Raw genomic sequence first — 16,696 nt, forward strand, 5'->3', positions numbered from 1 at the left:
ATGCACGGAGCCCGACATGGGACTCGATCCCTAGACTCCAGGATCACGCCCTGGGCTGAAGGTGGCGCTAAACCACTGGGCCCCCCAGGAATCCCAGGTAGTGAACTTTTTTTTTCAAGTTTTTAGTTTATTCAACAATTCAATACTTCATCCAGTAGTCATAATGGCAAGTGCAAGCCTTAATCCCCACTGCCTATTGAACTCATCCACCCACCCACATTTCCTCTAGCAACCATCAGTTTGTTCCCTTTAATTAAGAGTCAGGGCAGCCGGGGGGCTCAGCGGTTTAGCGTCGCCTTCTGTCCAGGGCGTGATCCAGGAGACCCGAGATCAAGTCCCACGTTGGGTTCCCTGCATGGGGGCTGTTTCTCCCTCTGCCTGTGTCTCTGCCTCTCTTTCTGTGTGTATAAATAAATACAATCTTTTAAAAAAAAAGAGATTGTTTCTTGGTTTCTCTGTCTCTCCCTCTTTTTCCCCATATTCATTGGTTTTGTTTCTTAAATTCCACATACAAGTGAAATCATATGGTATTTGTCTTTCTTTGACTTATTTTGCTTAGCATTATATTCTCTAGCTCCTTCTATGTCTTTACGAAGGGCCAGATTTCATTCTTTTGTATGGCTGAAAAAAATATTCCATTGTATATGTATAACACATCTTTTTTTTTTTTTTCCAATTTTTATTTACATTTAGTTAGTTAACATACAGTGTGATGTTGGTTGCAGGAGTATAATTGAGTGTTTCATCACTTAAATAATACCATGTCTTTATCCATTCATCTGTCCATGGACACTTGGGTTGCTTCCATTGTAAAGCTGCTATAAACATCGGGGATGTGTACCCCTTTGAATTAGTCTTTTGGCATTCTTTTGGTAAATACCCGGTAGCATGATTATTGGATCATAGCATAGTTCTATTTTTAACTTTTTGAGGAACCTCTATACTGTTTTCCAGATTGACTGCTCCAGTTTGCATTCCTGTCAGCCATGCAAAAGAGTGCATTTTTCTCCACATCCTTGGGTGGCAAAAAGTGCAGAAATAAATAGCAAAGACTTAACAGCCCTAATTAGTAAAGCTTACCATTATGGAGGTTTATATATTTTAACTAATATACAAACATAAAAAGTCCTAGGGTATTTCATGAAGAGGAATCTATAAAGAGTAGAAATCTAGAACTATAATGACAACAAACTTCAAGTTAATTGAATATAATAAATCAGAAAATATATATTGTTTGATAATAATATTAGGATTTTTAACTGTTTTTAACTGTAGAAATTTCAAGTTAGAAAGATTAGGCTTCCACTTTTAAACCAACTAGATATTGATATAGTCTCAATGAAACCTAGAAATATAAAGTATATCCTTGAGCATAATTCCTGTCTATTCTACGTACACTATCTCTCTTTTCCTGGACCTTGGCACTAACATACTTGACACTTAGGGGGAATAGTCAGTGCAGGTCATAAGATTTCACATAGTAAAAGATTTTTGGGATCTTAACATTGTCGTCTCTATTTCACTGAAAATAAATAATTGTATGAACAGATGTATTTCCATAGTAATTCAGACTTACTCAGAAAATGATTAAATGTGCCCCAGTATACTATTTAATGTTTTAAGAAATTTTTACCTGAAGGTGGTATCAGTTACACTCAGTGTTTCAGAGTTGATCTAGAAAGAGTCCTATTCATCACACTTTCTCTCCAATTGGCAGAGTGGCTATCCACCAGGCCCCAAAGTTGTACTGACCTTCTGTGGAATCTGGGCAAGAGCCGAGGCAATGAGATTGGCTTTTTCATCTGTGAGATTTTTGACCATTGACCCCAGAGAAAACACCACAACACCATCTTCACCTGAACTTTGGACAAATTCTTCCATTTCCTACAGTGATAAAATTATCTTTATTACAAATGTGCAGGATCACAGGGGAAAAAGATTTCACTTATACTTCTAAAATAGACAGTCATGAGAAGTATCCGAGATGTTAGACTGGTTCTACTTTTTGCCACAAAGAACCATCTAACATCTTTAAGAGGAAATAGGTTTCTGAAAACTATGACTTAAATATCTAATGAGTGATTACAAATAAAGGCATAAAACTGAACCATTATACAAAGTGAATAGGCAATAAGAGACATCTCTTCCCATGGCTTATGGAACTCTTATATTCAAGGCTTAATTTTATGAACCAGCAGGGATATTTGCAAACTCAAAAATATTCCATGTAAGGAAACCCAAAAAAGGGTCCTAACTGGACTTTTAAAATGTGCAGGTCAGTTTACATGCGTTAGATTATTAATAAATCAATCCAACTCTCTGTTAGGCCTTCAGGATATTTTTCTCATGTTTATTCTTTGCCTGATGAATTGGACTAAAAATGAATTTGTTTTAGAATTGACACATATAGCAATACAGTTTGTATGTATGTATGTATTTATTTATTTATTTGTTTTTATTTATTTTTATTTATTTATTTATTTTTAAAGATTTTATTTATTTATTCATAAGAGACACACACACAGAGAGAGGCAGACACACAGGCGGAGGGAGAAGCAGGCTCCATGCAGGGAGCCTGACGTGGGACTTGATCCCGGGACTCCAGGATCACTCCCTGGGCCGAAGGCAGGCACCAAGCCACTGAGCCCCCAGGGTTCCCCATTGCTTCTTTTCTGTGTATGCAGTCCCTGGCACAATTTTTTCATCAGAGATATAAGGTATGATGGTGTTCATATTGCCCAAATGTTTGTATTAATAATTGGGTTTGAAATGGAATAATCCCCTCACTTGTAAAACATGTCTGAGTTGTTTTTGAAATTGTGTGTATGAAAAGTAAGAATGGCATGATGAATATAATAGTGTGTATATAATATAATATATTATAAATATAATATGTAATGATATAAATATAATATATCTTGTGAGCCAAGGAATATGTCCTGTCTCTTTCCATACTTTCTCTTCATATTGGTTTACTATCTGCTATAATAATACTCAATTGAGCTTACATGTAGCTATAACTTGACTGGTAAGAAAAGCATATTCAAAATCCTAAAATAAAATTTAAACTTAAATGTATATCTTACCCGAAACAGAAATCAAGAACTCTCCTGCTAATACTATTCAACTCAGTCTTCTACAGAGATTATGTTCACTCACCTACATCCTAGGCAAATGAGTCTCTACCTCCTCAATTCCTTGATAAAGGTAGTTATTGATAAAGATTGCTAAATACAATATTTTTATCATGCTTATCTATTATTCTCTATTACTTCTCATATTGTCTTCTTCCAGCATTTTTGACTGTCCACATTTATTTATTTATTTAGGTTGTGGTATACAATTTTCCTTTCATTTCAGAAAAACCTGACATCATGGTCTTAAAGAATGAATTCAGTTTGGGGGCACCTGTGTGGCTCATTGGTTGAGAATTTACCTTTGGCTCAGGTGATCACGGGGCCCTGGGATTGAGTCCTGCATCGGGTTCCCTGTAGGGAGCCTGCTTCTTTCTCTGTCTATGTCTCTGCCTCTCTCTGTGGGTTTCCCATGAACAAATAAATATTAAAAAAAGAATGAATTCAGTGTTTAGGTCTCTTAGTTCTGTGACTTCTTTATTTTGATGACTCCTAATCTGTTTCTGATGCTCTCTACTAAAACCTAGACCTTATATTATCCAAATGATTCCTCTAAGTATCCACCTGAATACTCTTTTGGTTCTTTAAAGTTAGTAGGTCCAAAATAAATTCATCATTATTATCGCAAAAAAAGTTTTTTCCATGAATTCTTTTTTATCTTGGTAATGATCGCTTTTATCCAGTAAGTGCTACCTGAGTCCACGTCTTCTGTCAACATTTTCTTCCTACTTACAAAATTCTGGAATCTACCTGAGGGTTCTCATGAAATCATTATCACTCTACCAGTCATTAACAGTCCCAATTCGTAACTCCATCATGTGTGTTAGGAAGACTATTGCAATCTTCTGGGGGATTTTCAAGTCCCTAGCTTCCTGTTACTTCAATTCAGTACCCAAACTGTAGACACACTGATATCATAACTTGCCCCTTGAATTGCTTTTCTTCAGCCAAAATATCAAAGTGAAGTCCAAAAAGGTAATTATCAGTCATGAGAGAACTTTATGACTTACAAAATAGACTTGGAGCAGAAAACAGCATATGTCTGTTATCAAGGAAGTATACTTTAAAGAAAACTCAGCATTATATATCATAAGATACGAAAGAAATCCTCCAATGTAATAGACCTACCTTAGGTAATGGTTTGGCAGGTTTACAGTGCAACCCTCCTACAAACTCAAAATTGGGTAAGTATGGGCGAGGAAATTCAAAATCCCAATATGTCCGGATTAGCCAAATTTCTGCTTTCCCCATAATCTCACATAATGTAGTGGGTCTTCCTGGAGGAAAAAAAAAAAAGTCAAGCGAAGGTTATCCGTATTTATGTTTGTTGGAATACAATCTACACTAATTTACTGACAAGTTATTAAGGAAAAAGATAAATCTGTCTCCTAGATTATTTATCACATCGGGATGTTAAAAGGAAGGGAAAATTAAAATGATAAGGAGGGAAAGAGAAAGAAAAGGAAGGAAGACAGGAAAAGAGAGGGAAAGAGGTGGAGAGAGGGAGGAAGGAAGGGAGACAGAGAAGAAGAGAGGGAGAGCAGGAGGGAGGAAAGAGAAGGTAAGAAAGAGAAGGATGAGAGATGAGAAGGAGGGTGGGTCAAGGATATTTGGGTAGGGAAAGTAATGTGCAAGTGTACTTTCACAAAAACAAATTCAATAAAAAACTTAACCACAACTCCATGTATGATAAATTTAATACTTCTTGCTTCTCTCCAGTTAAATGGCAGGTGATAGATTAGCCCCATTGTATCAACACAAATTCCCTCTCAATGGATCTTTAACTCCCAATTAGTATTGTATCTCTACCTTCCAGTCTGTTATAGTTCACTCATAATGAACTTCCAGCCTGTCTGCTTTACTCATAATGATAAAGAATCCCAGGAGCAGCCCGGGTGGCTCAGCGGTTTAGTGCCACCTTCAACCCAGGCCCTGATCCTGGAGACCCAGGATCGAGTCCTACATCAGGCTCCCTGCATGGAGCCTGCTTCTCCCTCTGCCTGTGTCTCTGCTTCTCTCTCTCTCTCTCTCTCTCTCTGTGTCTCTCATAAATAAATAAAATATTTTAAAAATCCCATCAGCATTTGTTTATCCTCCTAAATCAAATCCCATCACTTTCCACCACAATTGATTTGCCAATATTTCATTAGTAGGAATTCTCTGAATAATTCATACCCAATACAAACCCCTTTGGAATGTGAAATATACATGTACATATCATCAACATAACACAATTATTTTGGTGTTACCTTTAAAAGACGTTTTTTGAAAGGGAGATTCTAAGTATGAATTTTAGAAGATCTGTAGAGAGGAGGAATGATTATTTGCAAGTGACCAAATCAACCGTATTTAGAAACAAACAAACAAACAAAAAACATGTTTTCCACCTAACCAAATAAAAATTCTTATGAGAATTTCCTTTCCTAAAGATTATAACCAAAATTGGTGATCATATATAACACAGACAGGAGAGCCTCTTTTTAGTCATTACTTTGTAATGTTTGAATTTATGTCTGATGTTATATGGTCAAATGCCTTAATTTGATAATGAAGAAGAATTTCTGAAGGACACTCAACTTGAAATTATCAGAGTTTGGATAAACACATCACTTCACAGATTCCACATCAAAATACTTCTGTACATTAGAGGTCTTGTACCGCATGTGATGTCCTATCTTGATTATCGCCTCCTTAGGTGAAATTATTGCATATAATTTATAGGCCACATTTTGAGAAGTACCTAACTTAAATATTTGCTAAAATTCTATATTTGAAGCAGTGGTGCACAGTTACAAATTTAGAATCAAACAAAAGTAAAGAGAATAAAATTAAAAAGCATGCAAATATTGGCATATAATTTCATAACACATTTTAAATGATATATTGAGGAATTACAAAACGAAAATATAGAATTAAAATTTACCAATCAAACTTCTTCCTATAATTATATGATTCACACACACTGAGTTAGGAACACAGTGCAGAATTACATAAATGAGCTATTAAATTGGAGTTACTATGTAAATACTGCTAATGTTTGAATGGATTATTATAAACCTACATGATGAGTCTACTAAGGTGGCTTTTAATTTCAAAGAGCCTGAATTTATAGCAAAATGTCTTACTATAAGCAAGATAGATAGGAGGGAATTTCAGTGGACAGTTACCAGTCTCTCAGAGGTAAGTCATATTAGCTGGGTTGATACCTAGAGACAGCTTTTCTAGGCTAAGATTATTAATTTCTCTTTGAAGACATGTGAGGAAAAATATTATATCTGAATCACTGTTTAAAAAAAGTAATACTTTACTTATTTAGAGCAGTTTCTGGATCACAGTAAAATTGAGACCAGGAGAATAAATAAATAAATAAATAAGAATAAATATTTATTTATTCATAGGGACTCAGAGAGAGAGGCAGAGACACAGGCAGAGGGAGAAGCAGGCTCCGCGCGGGGAGTCTGATGCGGGACTGAATCCCTGGATCCCGAGATCATGACCTGAGACAAAGGCAGACAGACACTCCCCACTGGGCTACCCAGGTGCCCCAAGGCGGAACTTTTTCACATGTCCTCACCTTCACGCATGCATAGACTCTCTGTTAGTAATATCCGCAAACATAGTGGTACTTCAGGTATAAGAAATGAACTTACACTGGCACATTCTAATCATAGAGTCCGTAGTTTACATTATAGTTCACTCTTGATATTGTTCGTTCTGTGAGTCTAGACACAGGTAGGATGATATCTATCTGACTATCCATCATTCTGATAACAGAGTATTTACCCTTGCCCTAAAAGTCCTCTGTGTTCTCCCTTTTCATCCCTCTTCCCCCACCCCCTCCCACTCCTAGAAAACACTGATGGTTTATTGTCTCCTTAGTTTTGCCTTTCCCACAATGTCATATAGTTGGACTTCTACAGTATTTATCCTTTAAGGTGGCATTCTTTGACCTAGTAATATGCATTTTAGGATTCTCAATGTCTTTTTCTGGCGTGATAGCTCATTTCTTTTTAGTATTGAATAACATTTAATTATCTAGATCTACCCGTTTCTCCATTCACCTACTGGAGAACAGCTTGGTTGTTTCCATGTTTGGGCAAATATGAATAAAGCTGCTATAAATATCCATGCCTCATTTTTGTACAGACAAAAGTTTTCAGCTTATTTGGGTACATGCCAAGGAGTATGATAGTATGGTAAGAGTATGCTCAGTTTTGTAAGAAACCATCAAAATGTCTTCCAAAGTGGCTATAGCATTTTGCATTCCCACTAGCAATAAATGAGAATTCCTGTTCCACAACTGGCCAGATTTTGGTATTTGTCACTATTCTGCATTTTGGCCACTCTAACAGATGTGTAGTGCTGTATCATTATTTTAATTTGCATTCACCTCATGACACATGATATGGAGCATCTTTTTACATATTTGTTTGCCATCTGTGTATCTTCTTTGTTGAGGTTTCTGCTTCGCTTCATTTTTAATTGTGTTGTATGTCTCCTTATGGCTTTCTAAGAGTTTAATATATACATAAATATTTCGAGAGGGATCAGAGAGAGAGGGAGAAAGGGAATCTTAAGGAAGCTCAATCTCCATGCCCAGTGTGGAGCCAGACTCAGGGCTCAAGCTCACAACCCTGAGATCATGACCTGAGTTGTAATCAAGAGTTGGATGCTTAACCAACTGAGCCACGCAGGGGCTCCTATAAAATATTTTAGATAACATTCTTTATCAGGTATGTTCTCCCGATCAGTGTCTTATTGTTTCATTCTCTTGAAATTGTCTTTTACAGAGCAGAAGTTTTTAATTTTAATGAAGTCTGACATATTCATTATTTCTATTTTGTGCCTTTGGTGTTGTGTACAAATGCTCATTGCCATGTCCAAGATCATCTAGGTTTTTTCCTAGGTTATCTTCCAGGAGTTTTATAGTTTTGCATTTTACATTTAGATCTATGATTTATTTTTAGTTAAATTTTGTGAAGGGAGTAAGTCCTGTACTTATGTTCTTTTTTTGCATGTGGATGTCCAATTGCCTCCAGCATCATTTCTTAAAAGACTATCCATTGTACCACATTTGTTTCCTTGTCAAATATCACTGGACTACCTTGGTTGGGTCTATCTCTGGCCACTGTATTATTTCCTTTTCTGGTCTTATTTCCTTAGTTAGAACCTTCAGTATTGTGTTGAAGAGGTGTGGAGAGAGATATATTTTTATGTCTGGGTAGATTAGTTGAAAATCCCCAAGTCAACTAATGGGCTTAAAACATATTTGCAAGACACACTATAGAAAAAAAAGGCTTAAATTCCCTAAAATATTAGTTGTAGGTCAGTCAGATAAATAAACTCAAAGAAAATAGACATGGAGCAGTGGTGACTAAAATGCCCTGTTAACAGCTAAAGTATAATCTTTGTTGAAGTATAAATTTTTTAGGAAGCTCTGAGATTATCTGGTAGGGGAAAATGTTTATAGTTTATACCTTATTTATCCATCACCAAAGAATATTGAGCATAAATAGCAAATCTGTTTGTATTTGTACACTATTCAAAAGACTAAACAATAAAATTTTGAGAGAGTCACATATAGATGGCAGATGTAAAATTTTCAAAATGTTCACCAGAGTCAGCTTTATAGTTTCCACAAAAGAAGGGTGTTTCTAAGATAGATAACAATCTATTTCCTAACTTACTTATAGAGTACACAGAAGTTTATTTTATTATTTCTTTCAATGGTACACTTACATTTTATATATTCTTTTGTTGGTATGATATTTTCTAAGATCTGAACGTAGATGTGTAATATTTTGAAGTAGATACAAAATATTTTTGTCTGTGTAAATTAGTTGAAAATTTCCATGTCAATTGATGGGTTTAAAATATATTTGTACACATATTTGAAGTAGATACAAAATATTTTTGTCTGTGTAAATTAGTTGAAAATTTCCATGTCAATTGATGGGTTTAAAATATATTTGTACACATATTATAGAAAAAAGGCTTAAATTCCCTAAAACATTCTTACAGGTACTAAGATAAACAGATTTGAGGAAAATGGAATAATTTTTATCCACTTCAGAAAAGGTCTCAGGATAAAGGCTAAATGATTCAGCAATTTTAGAGAACATTGTGGCAAGGATATAAGTGCAATAAATTTAGGACAACTTTTTTTGTAATACCAGAGTTGGAACAACCCAAGTAGTTATCATGACTAGACTAGTTCAATGATTTTTACATCCATTAAAATTAATGCTATTAAGTGAATGTAAAGAATAATGTAAATTTTAAAATATTCTGCAGAAAGATGTCAAATCTAGATTTGGTGAAAAGAAAGGCAAAACTGAATATTTAGTCATTCCTCCTAATGATAAAGAAGAAAGAAAAGATGTATTTATTTATTTATTTTTATTTTTTATTTTTTAATTTTTATTTATTTATGATAGGCACACAGTGAGAGAGAGAGGCAGAGACACAGGCAGAGGGAGAAGCAGGCTCCATGCACTGGGAGCCTGATGTGGGATTCGATCCCGGATATCCAGGATCACGACCTGGGCCAAAGGCGCCTGCCTAAACCGCTGCGCCACCCAGGGATCCCAGATGTATTTAATAAATATGTTTAATGAATATCTTCACGTAAAGACAAGAATATTCATAGTGCTTATGTAGAGAAATACGAAGCCAATTATATTCATTATATATAATTTTGTTCTGTTTAAATTTTTCAGCCATTTTATTAGTTATTTTTGTTACGAGATTGACACGGAAGTTATGGTCATGGTATATTCAGATTTTTCTAATAAAGAAGATAAGAGAATACAGGACTGAAAATCAACAAAAGTACATACAACAAACAAACAAGCCTACTAAAGATGACAGAGTTAAAAATTTGCCATAGATCCTAAGGATTACATCTATTCCATAATATTTATGCACAGAGAATCCTATAACTTTCCCCTTTATGCATAATATGACAAATGCACCAAAAATTTATCGATAGCACTGGAAAAGTTTCTTTTATTATCAGAATATATTTATTTTTCTATGTCTTGCATTTATTTATGAGAATGGAATTGAGGTCAAAATCCTTTCTTCTTTACTTTAAATCCATAGAACCCAACGCACTGTCTGCACCCAGGTTGTGCTTCCTGGTTCTCAAATTATTTGTGGTGAAATCAGCACAGTATAAATTTAAATCATGTATAAAGCTATGGAGTTTTAAAGTGGATTCCTTTGAATATATTGTTTGTGAAACAAGGTATCTATTGGAAAGTCAGTGTTCCAGACTGACTTGTGTTCCTCTAACATTCATGTTGAAATCTGATTATATTTTGAGTTAGATACCTTAAAGAAGTAATTATATTAGAATGAGGTCCAAGAGTGGGGCTTACTCCAGTGTCATTGGTCTCTTTATAAGAAAAAGAAGAGACATTGGGTTTACATAGGCACAGAGAAAAGACCATGAGAGGACATAGCAAAACAAAAACAAAATGGCCACATACAATCCAGGAGGACAGGCCTCCAGAGAAACCAGCCCTAGCAACACCAAGATTCTCAAAAATAGTTGGAAGTGGAAGCCAACCTCAGTTGATGGAATCAAATGACAGCCAAACATATGAAACTTGCAAAGCAAAACCATTCCTTATTAGAAAAAGTAAGCAGTTAAAAATAGAATATGTTAATTAATAACTTAAAAAAATGCTATCTTTCAACAACTCAAGCATTAGGTTTCTTAGTTTTCCATTGAATTTTTCAGGTTCTGTGTAGTACTCACTTAAGGAGTATAAAGCATCTGGAAAACTTTTCAGTATGACCAGCTATGATCAAACAGTTCATGTATGACTAATGAAGTTTCAACCAACATTTAAAAAAGAGATATGAATGGCAAAGACTCTGGTCCAAGAGGAGAATAATATACATTTTAAATGTAATAATCCAGGAGTCTCAAAATTTGTGGGTCAAAATTCAGACAAAGGAAATTATATATGCCAAAGTTAATCCCACTGTTCATATAGTTTAGGCTTCAGTTTATGGCTGTAATGAGGCAAGAGGATTATCTTACTCTTACAACAAATATTGCACTCTTTGACCAATAAAAAGCCAAATCTCCTCCATTATGAAAACTCAGTATACAAGATTCATTTGTGATATCCTATATCTGATAAAAAAAATATATCTTCCATTAGATTGACACTTATTAGTGTGTTTTGTATTTTGTTTTGATAACAATCTATTAAGTATCAGGGTACCGTACAAACTGGTTAGATGACTGTAAAGAAAGGGTAACCATACCAAGATATTTCTTGCCTCACCCCTTTCAATTGAATATGGATAATGTTCATTGCTATTATTTATAAAGGTTTATGTGGAATTGAAACTCTTAAGAATATGCCCTTTTCATTTTCCCAGACTTTTCTTAAACCACCTGTTTCTTTACATGACTATTTTAGAATGAAAAGCAGTCTCTTACCTAATACTTCACTGTAAAACTGGTCCCAAAACTGATTGTTATATTGGTGGATCCATAAGTTAAAGAAAATGGAGAACATTAAATTTTTTACCCTTTGCAGAAAAGTCATTCTGTCTGTTAGTGCCGCCATGGTAACAGGAACATAGGAAAGTGGAGCTGGAAGCTTCCCACAGTGTTTTTCCACAGTGTCACCCATAGAAAACCTTAGTGTGTACACAAAAGGGACCCCCAGTAGTTCAGCAATCAGCTCTCCACAGGGTAATGCAGGGTCTATGACCATTACGTTGTAGTTAGCTTCCCGGAGTTTCTTCATGATTGACTGGTTGTAGGCTACAGTCTCACATAGGAGTTTTAAGTTTCCTGTTATTTGATGAAAGAACTCTTGCAGTTTTAATGCTGACTGCCAGCGTGACAATGTTGGCATAACATTAGTAGCTATGTCTAAAAAGTCATTTAGTGATTTTTCAGCAGCCTCTCTGTCGCGTGGCACAGGGATCACCTCAAATTTCAGTGTGGAAGGCTTGTTGTAGTCAATGATGAAACTCTGTGGAGACACCAACACAGTCACCTCATGGCCCCTTTCTGTGAGTTTCTCCAGAATAATCCTTAGATTGAGCCAATGGCTCATGTCACAGGGCCACACCAGGACCTTCCCACAGAATCCACAGCCAGTGTAGCAGAGCTGCAGCAGCACAATTGCTGAAATCCATTTTGTAGACATCATGACAGTAGGTTCCTTACACACTGCTCTACAGAAGTTAAATGTTTGCTGGGCACAGAGTGAAGAGGCAATTTAGATACAGATCAAGTTAAAAATTAATTTCTAGAGTTAAGAAATGACACTATGTGTAGAGCACTTTGTCATTGTTGACGAGGCACAGTCCTATAGAGTATTTGTCCAAGAGGAGATATGAAATATTTAAATGTTTTGAAGAAATGGCTGCAGTATTTTAGGAGTTCATTTTAAATATATTAAAATAAAAATAATATATTTTAATTGACAATGTTTAAATGTAATAGAAGAACCCAATTAACCAAGTCTAGTAAATAATGTGGTACATCTTATGGAACATGATGATTGATAATTTGGGAAACAAAAATGTAAGCTTTGACATGCTCGTATATGGATAAGATGCATACATCACGTAGTAACAGGAGGATAATGCTAAATAGTATATTAAAGTACAGTATTTCAGGGCCCCAGAAGATGCCGTCACTCCAATGTGAAAAAATTCACACAAAGCTGCAGGATGGAGGGTGCATTTCACCGGAGCCCAGAAGCAAAAGTGACAGAAGGAGGGTTCTGAAGGTAAATGGAAGAAAAGGAAAAAAAGAATGCTGATATGGGAATCATGACCATTTATGTATATAGTTATCAGTTCAGTATGTTTAGAGTGAAAGCCAACATAGGACACTGCAGACAAGGAAAATATTATTTAAAGCAGGACACTTTGGAGAGCCTTGTGTGCTGTACTTTGGGTTCCATTTTAATTTCCATTAAAGAAGTCTACTCAGATTTGCAAATGAGATTCAGAAAATGATCATATGTGTCCTATAATGAAACTATTCTAGCTTCTAAATAGGACTTGAGGGATGCCTGGGTGGCTCAGTGGTTGAGCGTCTGCCTTTGGCTCAGGGCATGATCCCGGTGTCCTGGGATAGAGTCCCACATTGGGCTCCCCCTGGGGAGCCTGCTTCTTGGTCTGCCTATGTTTCTGCCTCTCTCTGTATCTGTCATGAATAAATAAAAATAAAATCATTAAAAATAAATAAATAAATAGGATTTCCGTGGTATAGAAAGAAAGATTGTTAGATGGCATATTTTTTTCCCCTAGAAAATGATCTTTCCAGAAGCATGTTTTTTTAGTAGTATCTTGGAAGATGCTGAGAAAGGAGAGCTATTCTACCCATTTGACCTTTCAGAAATATTTAAAACTAACAATTTCCCTGAAGAGTAAATAACGATGTATGTTGGAAATGCGTATATTGATAATATATATGAGTAGAGATGGGAGTGTCATAGCTATAGAAATGAACAACAAAGAGGGGCATTTACTTATTGCCCAAGATTTCTCCTGGGGAATAGATTTCTCCGAGAGAGAAGCTTCTGTTTTACTAAGCAAAGAATTTGTATGTGCTTATGTTTGTTTCTGGGTATAATATTTATAGGCCCTAATGCTTGTCTGCAGCATGTATTGGAGAGTATAACATTTTCCAGCATAATAAAACTTGTGTCCATGAACTTTGTGCATATCAAAGCTGGTATCAATGGATCTGCCAAAAGTTATCTAGACCTGACTATTACAGGCTAATGGAAGTTAATTGTTAATTTGTATGTGTTTTTCTAAGCTGGTCATTACATCACCAAGAGCTTGAAATTAGTCAAGGTAGGAGGAGTTACACCACAGATATTAATAAATGCTATATAAAAGTGGTTTATTCCCCTTTTTACACCACAGAAAGCCACTTGTTAAACATTTAGAGCAGATCGCTGGATAACGAAGTGCAAAAAAGAGAGTGCATATGTCTAAGTAGAAGCAAAGTACAGGCCCAGGATTTAACAGATGGAGTATCTCAAAACTAGAAGTCTTTTTTATTAGTTTTCTATTATCAAATGACAGACTTCCCAAAGCCTTATAGTCTTAAAGCAACAACTTTCTATTTAGTTTTGACTCTGCTCACAATTCTGATCTAGCTAGGCAGAGCTATCCTGGGCTGACCTTGTTCATGCTCATGTGAATCTGAGTTATCCAAGTGCTAGCTGATCCTATGGGTCATATGGATGTTTTGGCTGATATCTTTGTGGGTGAGTATTCTGAGTTGTGTGTCCCTCACCATTCAGCATGCTAGAAGTTTAAATCACAACACAAAAAGTTCACAGCAACATGAATGGACCCTGAGGACATCATGCTAAATGAATCAAGTTAGAGAAAGGCGCATACCATATGATCTCACTTATACGTAGAATCTAACAACAACGACAACAACAACAGCAACAAGCCTATGGGTACAGAGAACAATTGCTGGTTGCTGGAGACGGGGTGAGTGAAATGCGTAGAGGGAATCAAAAGGTACAAACTTCCAGTTATAAAATAAATAGTCATGAGGCTGTAATGCATAGCACAGCGACTATAGTTAGTAATCTGTACTGCATATCTGAAACTTGCTAAGGAAGTAAATCTTCCATCACACAAAAAAATTCTGTAAGTATGTATAGTGACAGAAATAACAAGACTTACTGTGGTGATTGCTTTGCAATATATACATATTAGATCAATATATTGTATACTTGAAATTAACATGCTGAATGTTAATTATACCTTAACAAAAACATAAAAATAAAAATGTTTTAAATTTAAAAAAATTATACAGAGCAAGCCAGAATTTGGTCTATGGAATGTTCTTTCAAACCTTACAACTCTTTTAAAAGAAACTTTACAAATATCTTCTCAAATTTGGCAATAATCCTGAAAGTTCAACTGATAGGACCCAAAAGCAAGTTGTGAAGCAGAAAATTTTTTTTCTTTAATTATCAATAGTGTAAAATAAATTTTGATCAAGCATGCTACGGAGCATGTTGAATTATCCTTATTCTCTATAGAAAACAGAATTATAAAATGTCATGTGAATATGGCAATTAAAGAATATTCAGCCAAAAAAGTAATGAAAAATATTATAAAGAAATGTCAGGAAGTAAATTCAAAAATATGTTATTTTTCTGAATTCTGTGATACTTATGGCATTTGTCTTTTTTCACAAAATGAATCCTTTGTGAAGATTTCTTATTCTGAATAAATATTTGCATTAATATACATATTTTTAAATATCACAGAACAAAGAGAGTAAACTGCCACATGTATTACATTCACTAAAGTCACATAGGCCAAAGCAAGGCAAATAGCCAAGACTAGAGTCAGTGTGGGAGATGACTGCAAATGGGAATGCATTATAGGGGAAGCAGAAAAATCATAATAAAAAAGAACTTTAAAAATGTAAAGAAAGAAGATGTAAAGAAGACACTTAAGGGGCTCATGGGTGGCTCAGCTGGTTGAGCAACTCAACTCTTGAGTTCAGCTCAGGACATAGTCTCAAGGTCATGAAATTGAACCTCTCATTGGCCTCCATGCTCTGCAAGAAGTCTGCTTGAGATTTTTTTCCCTCTCTTGCCTCCTCTCCCTCTACCCCTCCCCTGGCTCATGTGCCATCTCTCTCTCTCTCTTTCTTCTCTCTCTCAAATAAATAAATCTAAAAAATAATAAAAAGAAGACACTAAAAAGCTAGTCACTTAAGCTAGAACTCTAAGAAAATATATTTGACAACTTAAAGATGGATAAAATTATATTATCTATCTATCTATCTATCTATCTATCTATCTATCTATCTATAATCTATCTATCTATCTATCATCTACCTATCTATCCTATTTAACATTAACCAAAATTGACAGAAGTAGAAAAAGAAACTTCTAAATTTTAGGAAGTATAAATATTGACAAACACTCTCCTGCAATAAGTTCCCCAGCTCAAGATATTTTACAGAAAATCATAACAAGCCCATAGGTAACATCATCCACAATAGTGAAAGACTGAAAGCTTTTCCTCTAAGATCAGAAGGATGCCTACTCTCAGCATTCCTATACAACATAATATTGGAAGTCCTAGTAAAAGCAGTCAAGCAAGAAAAATAAATAAAAGACATCTGAATTAGAAAAGAAGTAGTAAATTTTTTTCTGCTTGAAGATGACATCCTTTTATATATAGAAAATTTTAAAGATTCCACCAGAAGTCTGTTAAAACTAATAAATGAATTTAATAAAGATGCAGGATACACACTCACCATACAAAAATCAGTTGTTTTAACATACTAACAAAATAGCTGTAAAATTAATTTAAAAATATTATTTTTATGCTATTTACTATAGCATCAAAAATAATGAAATACTTGGGGATAAACTTAACCAAGGAAGTGAAAGATCTGTACCTGGAAAACTGTATTATTTTTCTATTTTAATTTCAGTATAGTTTACATGCAGTATTATATTAGTTTCAAGTATACCATAGTGATTCAACAATTCTATACATTATTCAGTATTCATCATGAA

At 35.0% G+C, this 16,696-nt stretch overlaps 1 protein-coding gene across 4 annotated transcripts in view; it reads right to left on the bottom strand.

The window, feature by feature from the left end:
- The window catches only part of LOC140604169 (UDP-glucuronosyltransferase 2A1), an 84,857-nt gene that overhangs the window by 6,014 nt on the left and 62,147 nt on the right, over positions 1-16,696 (bottom strand). For 3 of the 4 annotated variants that reach the window (XM_072775270.1, XM_072775267.1, XM_072775269.1), the window contains 2 exons: positions 4,263-4,411; positions 1,753-1,884 (listed from right to left, as the gene is read on the bottom strand). In XM_072775270.1, the coding sequence (XP_072631371.1) occupies positions 1,753-1,884; positions 4,263-4,411 (281 nt within the window). Of the gene's footprint in view, positions 1-1,752; positions 1,885-4,262; positions 4,412-11,595; positions 12,369-16,696 lie in introns of those variants that run through there. The other variant, XM_072775268.1, reaches the window with a different exon arrangement.

Source organism: Canis lupus, chromosome 14, assembly GCF_048164855.1.
Source record: "Canis lupus baileyi chromosome 14, mCanLup2.hap1, whole genome shotgun sequence".
In the NCBI taxonomy this organism is placed as follows: Eukaryota; Metazoa; Chordata; class Mammalia; order Carnivora; family Canidae; genus Canis; species Canis lupus.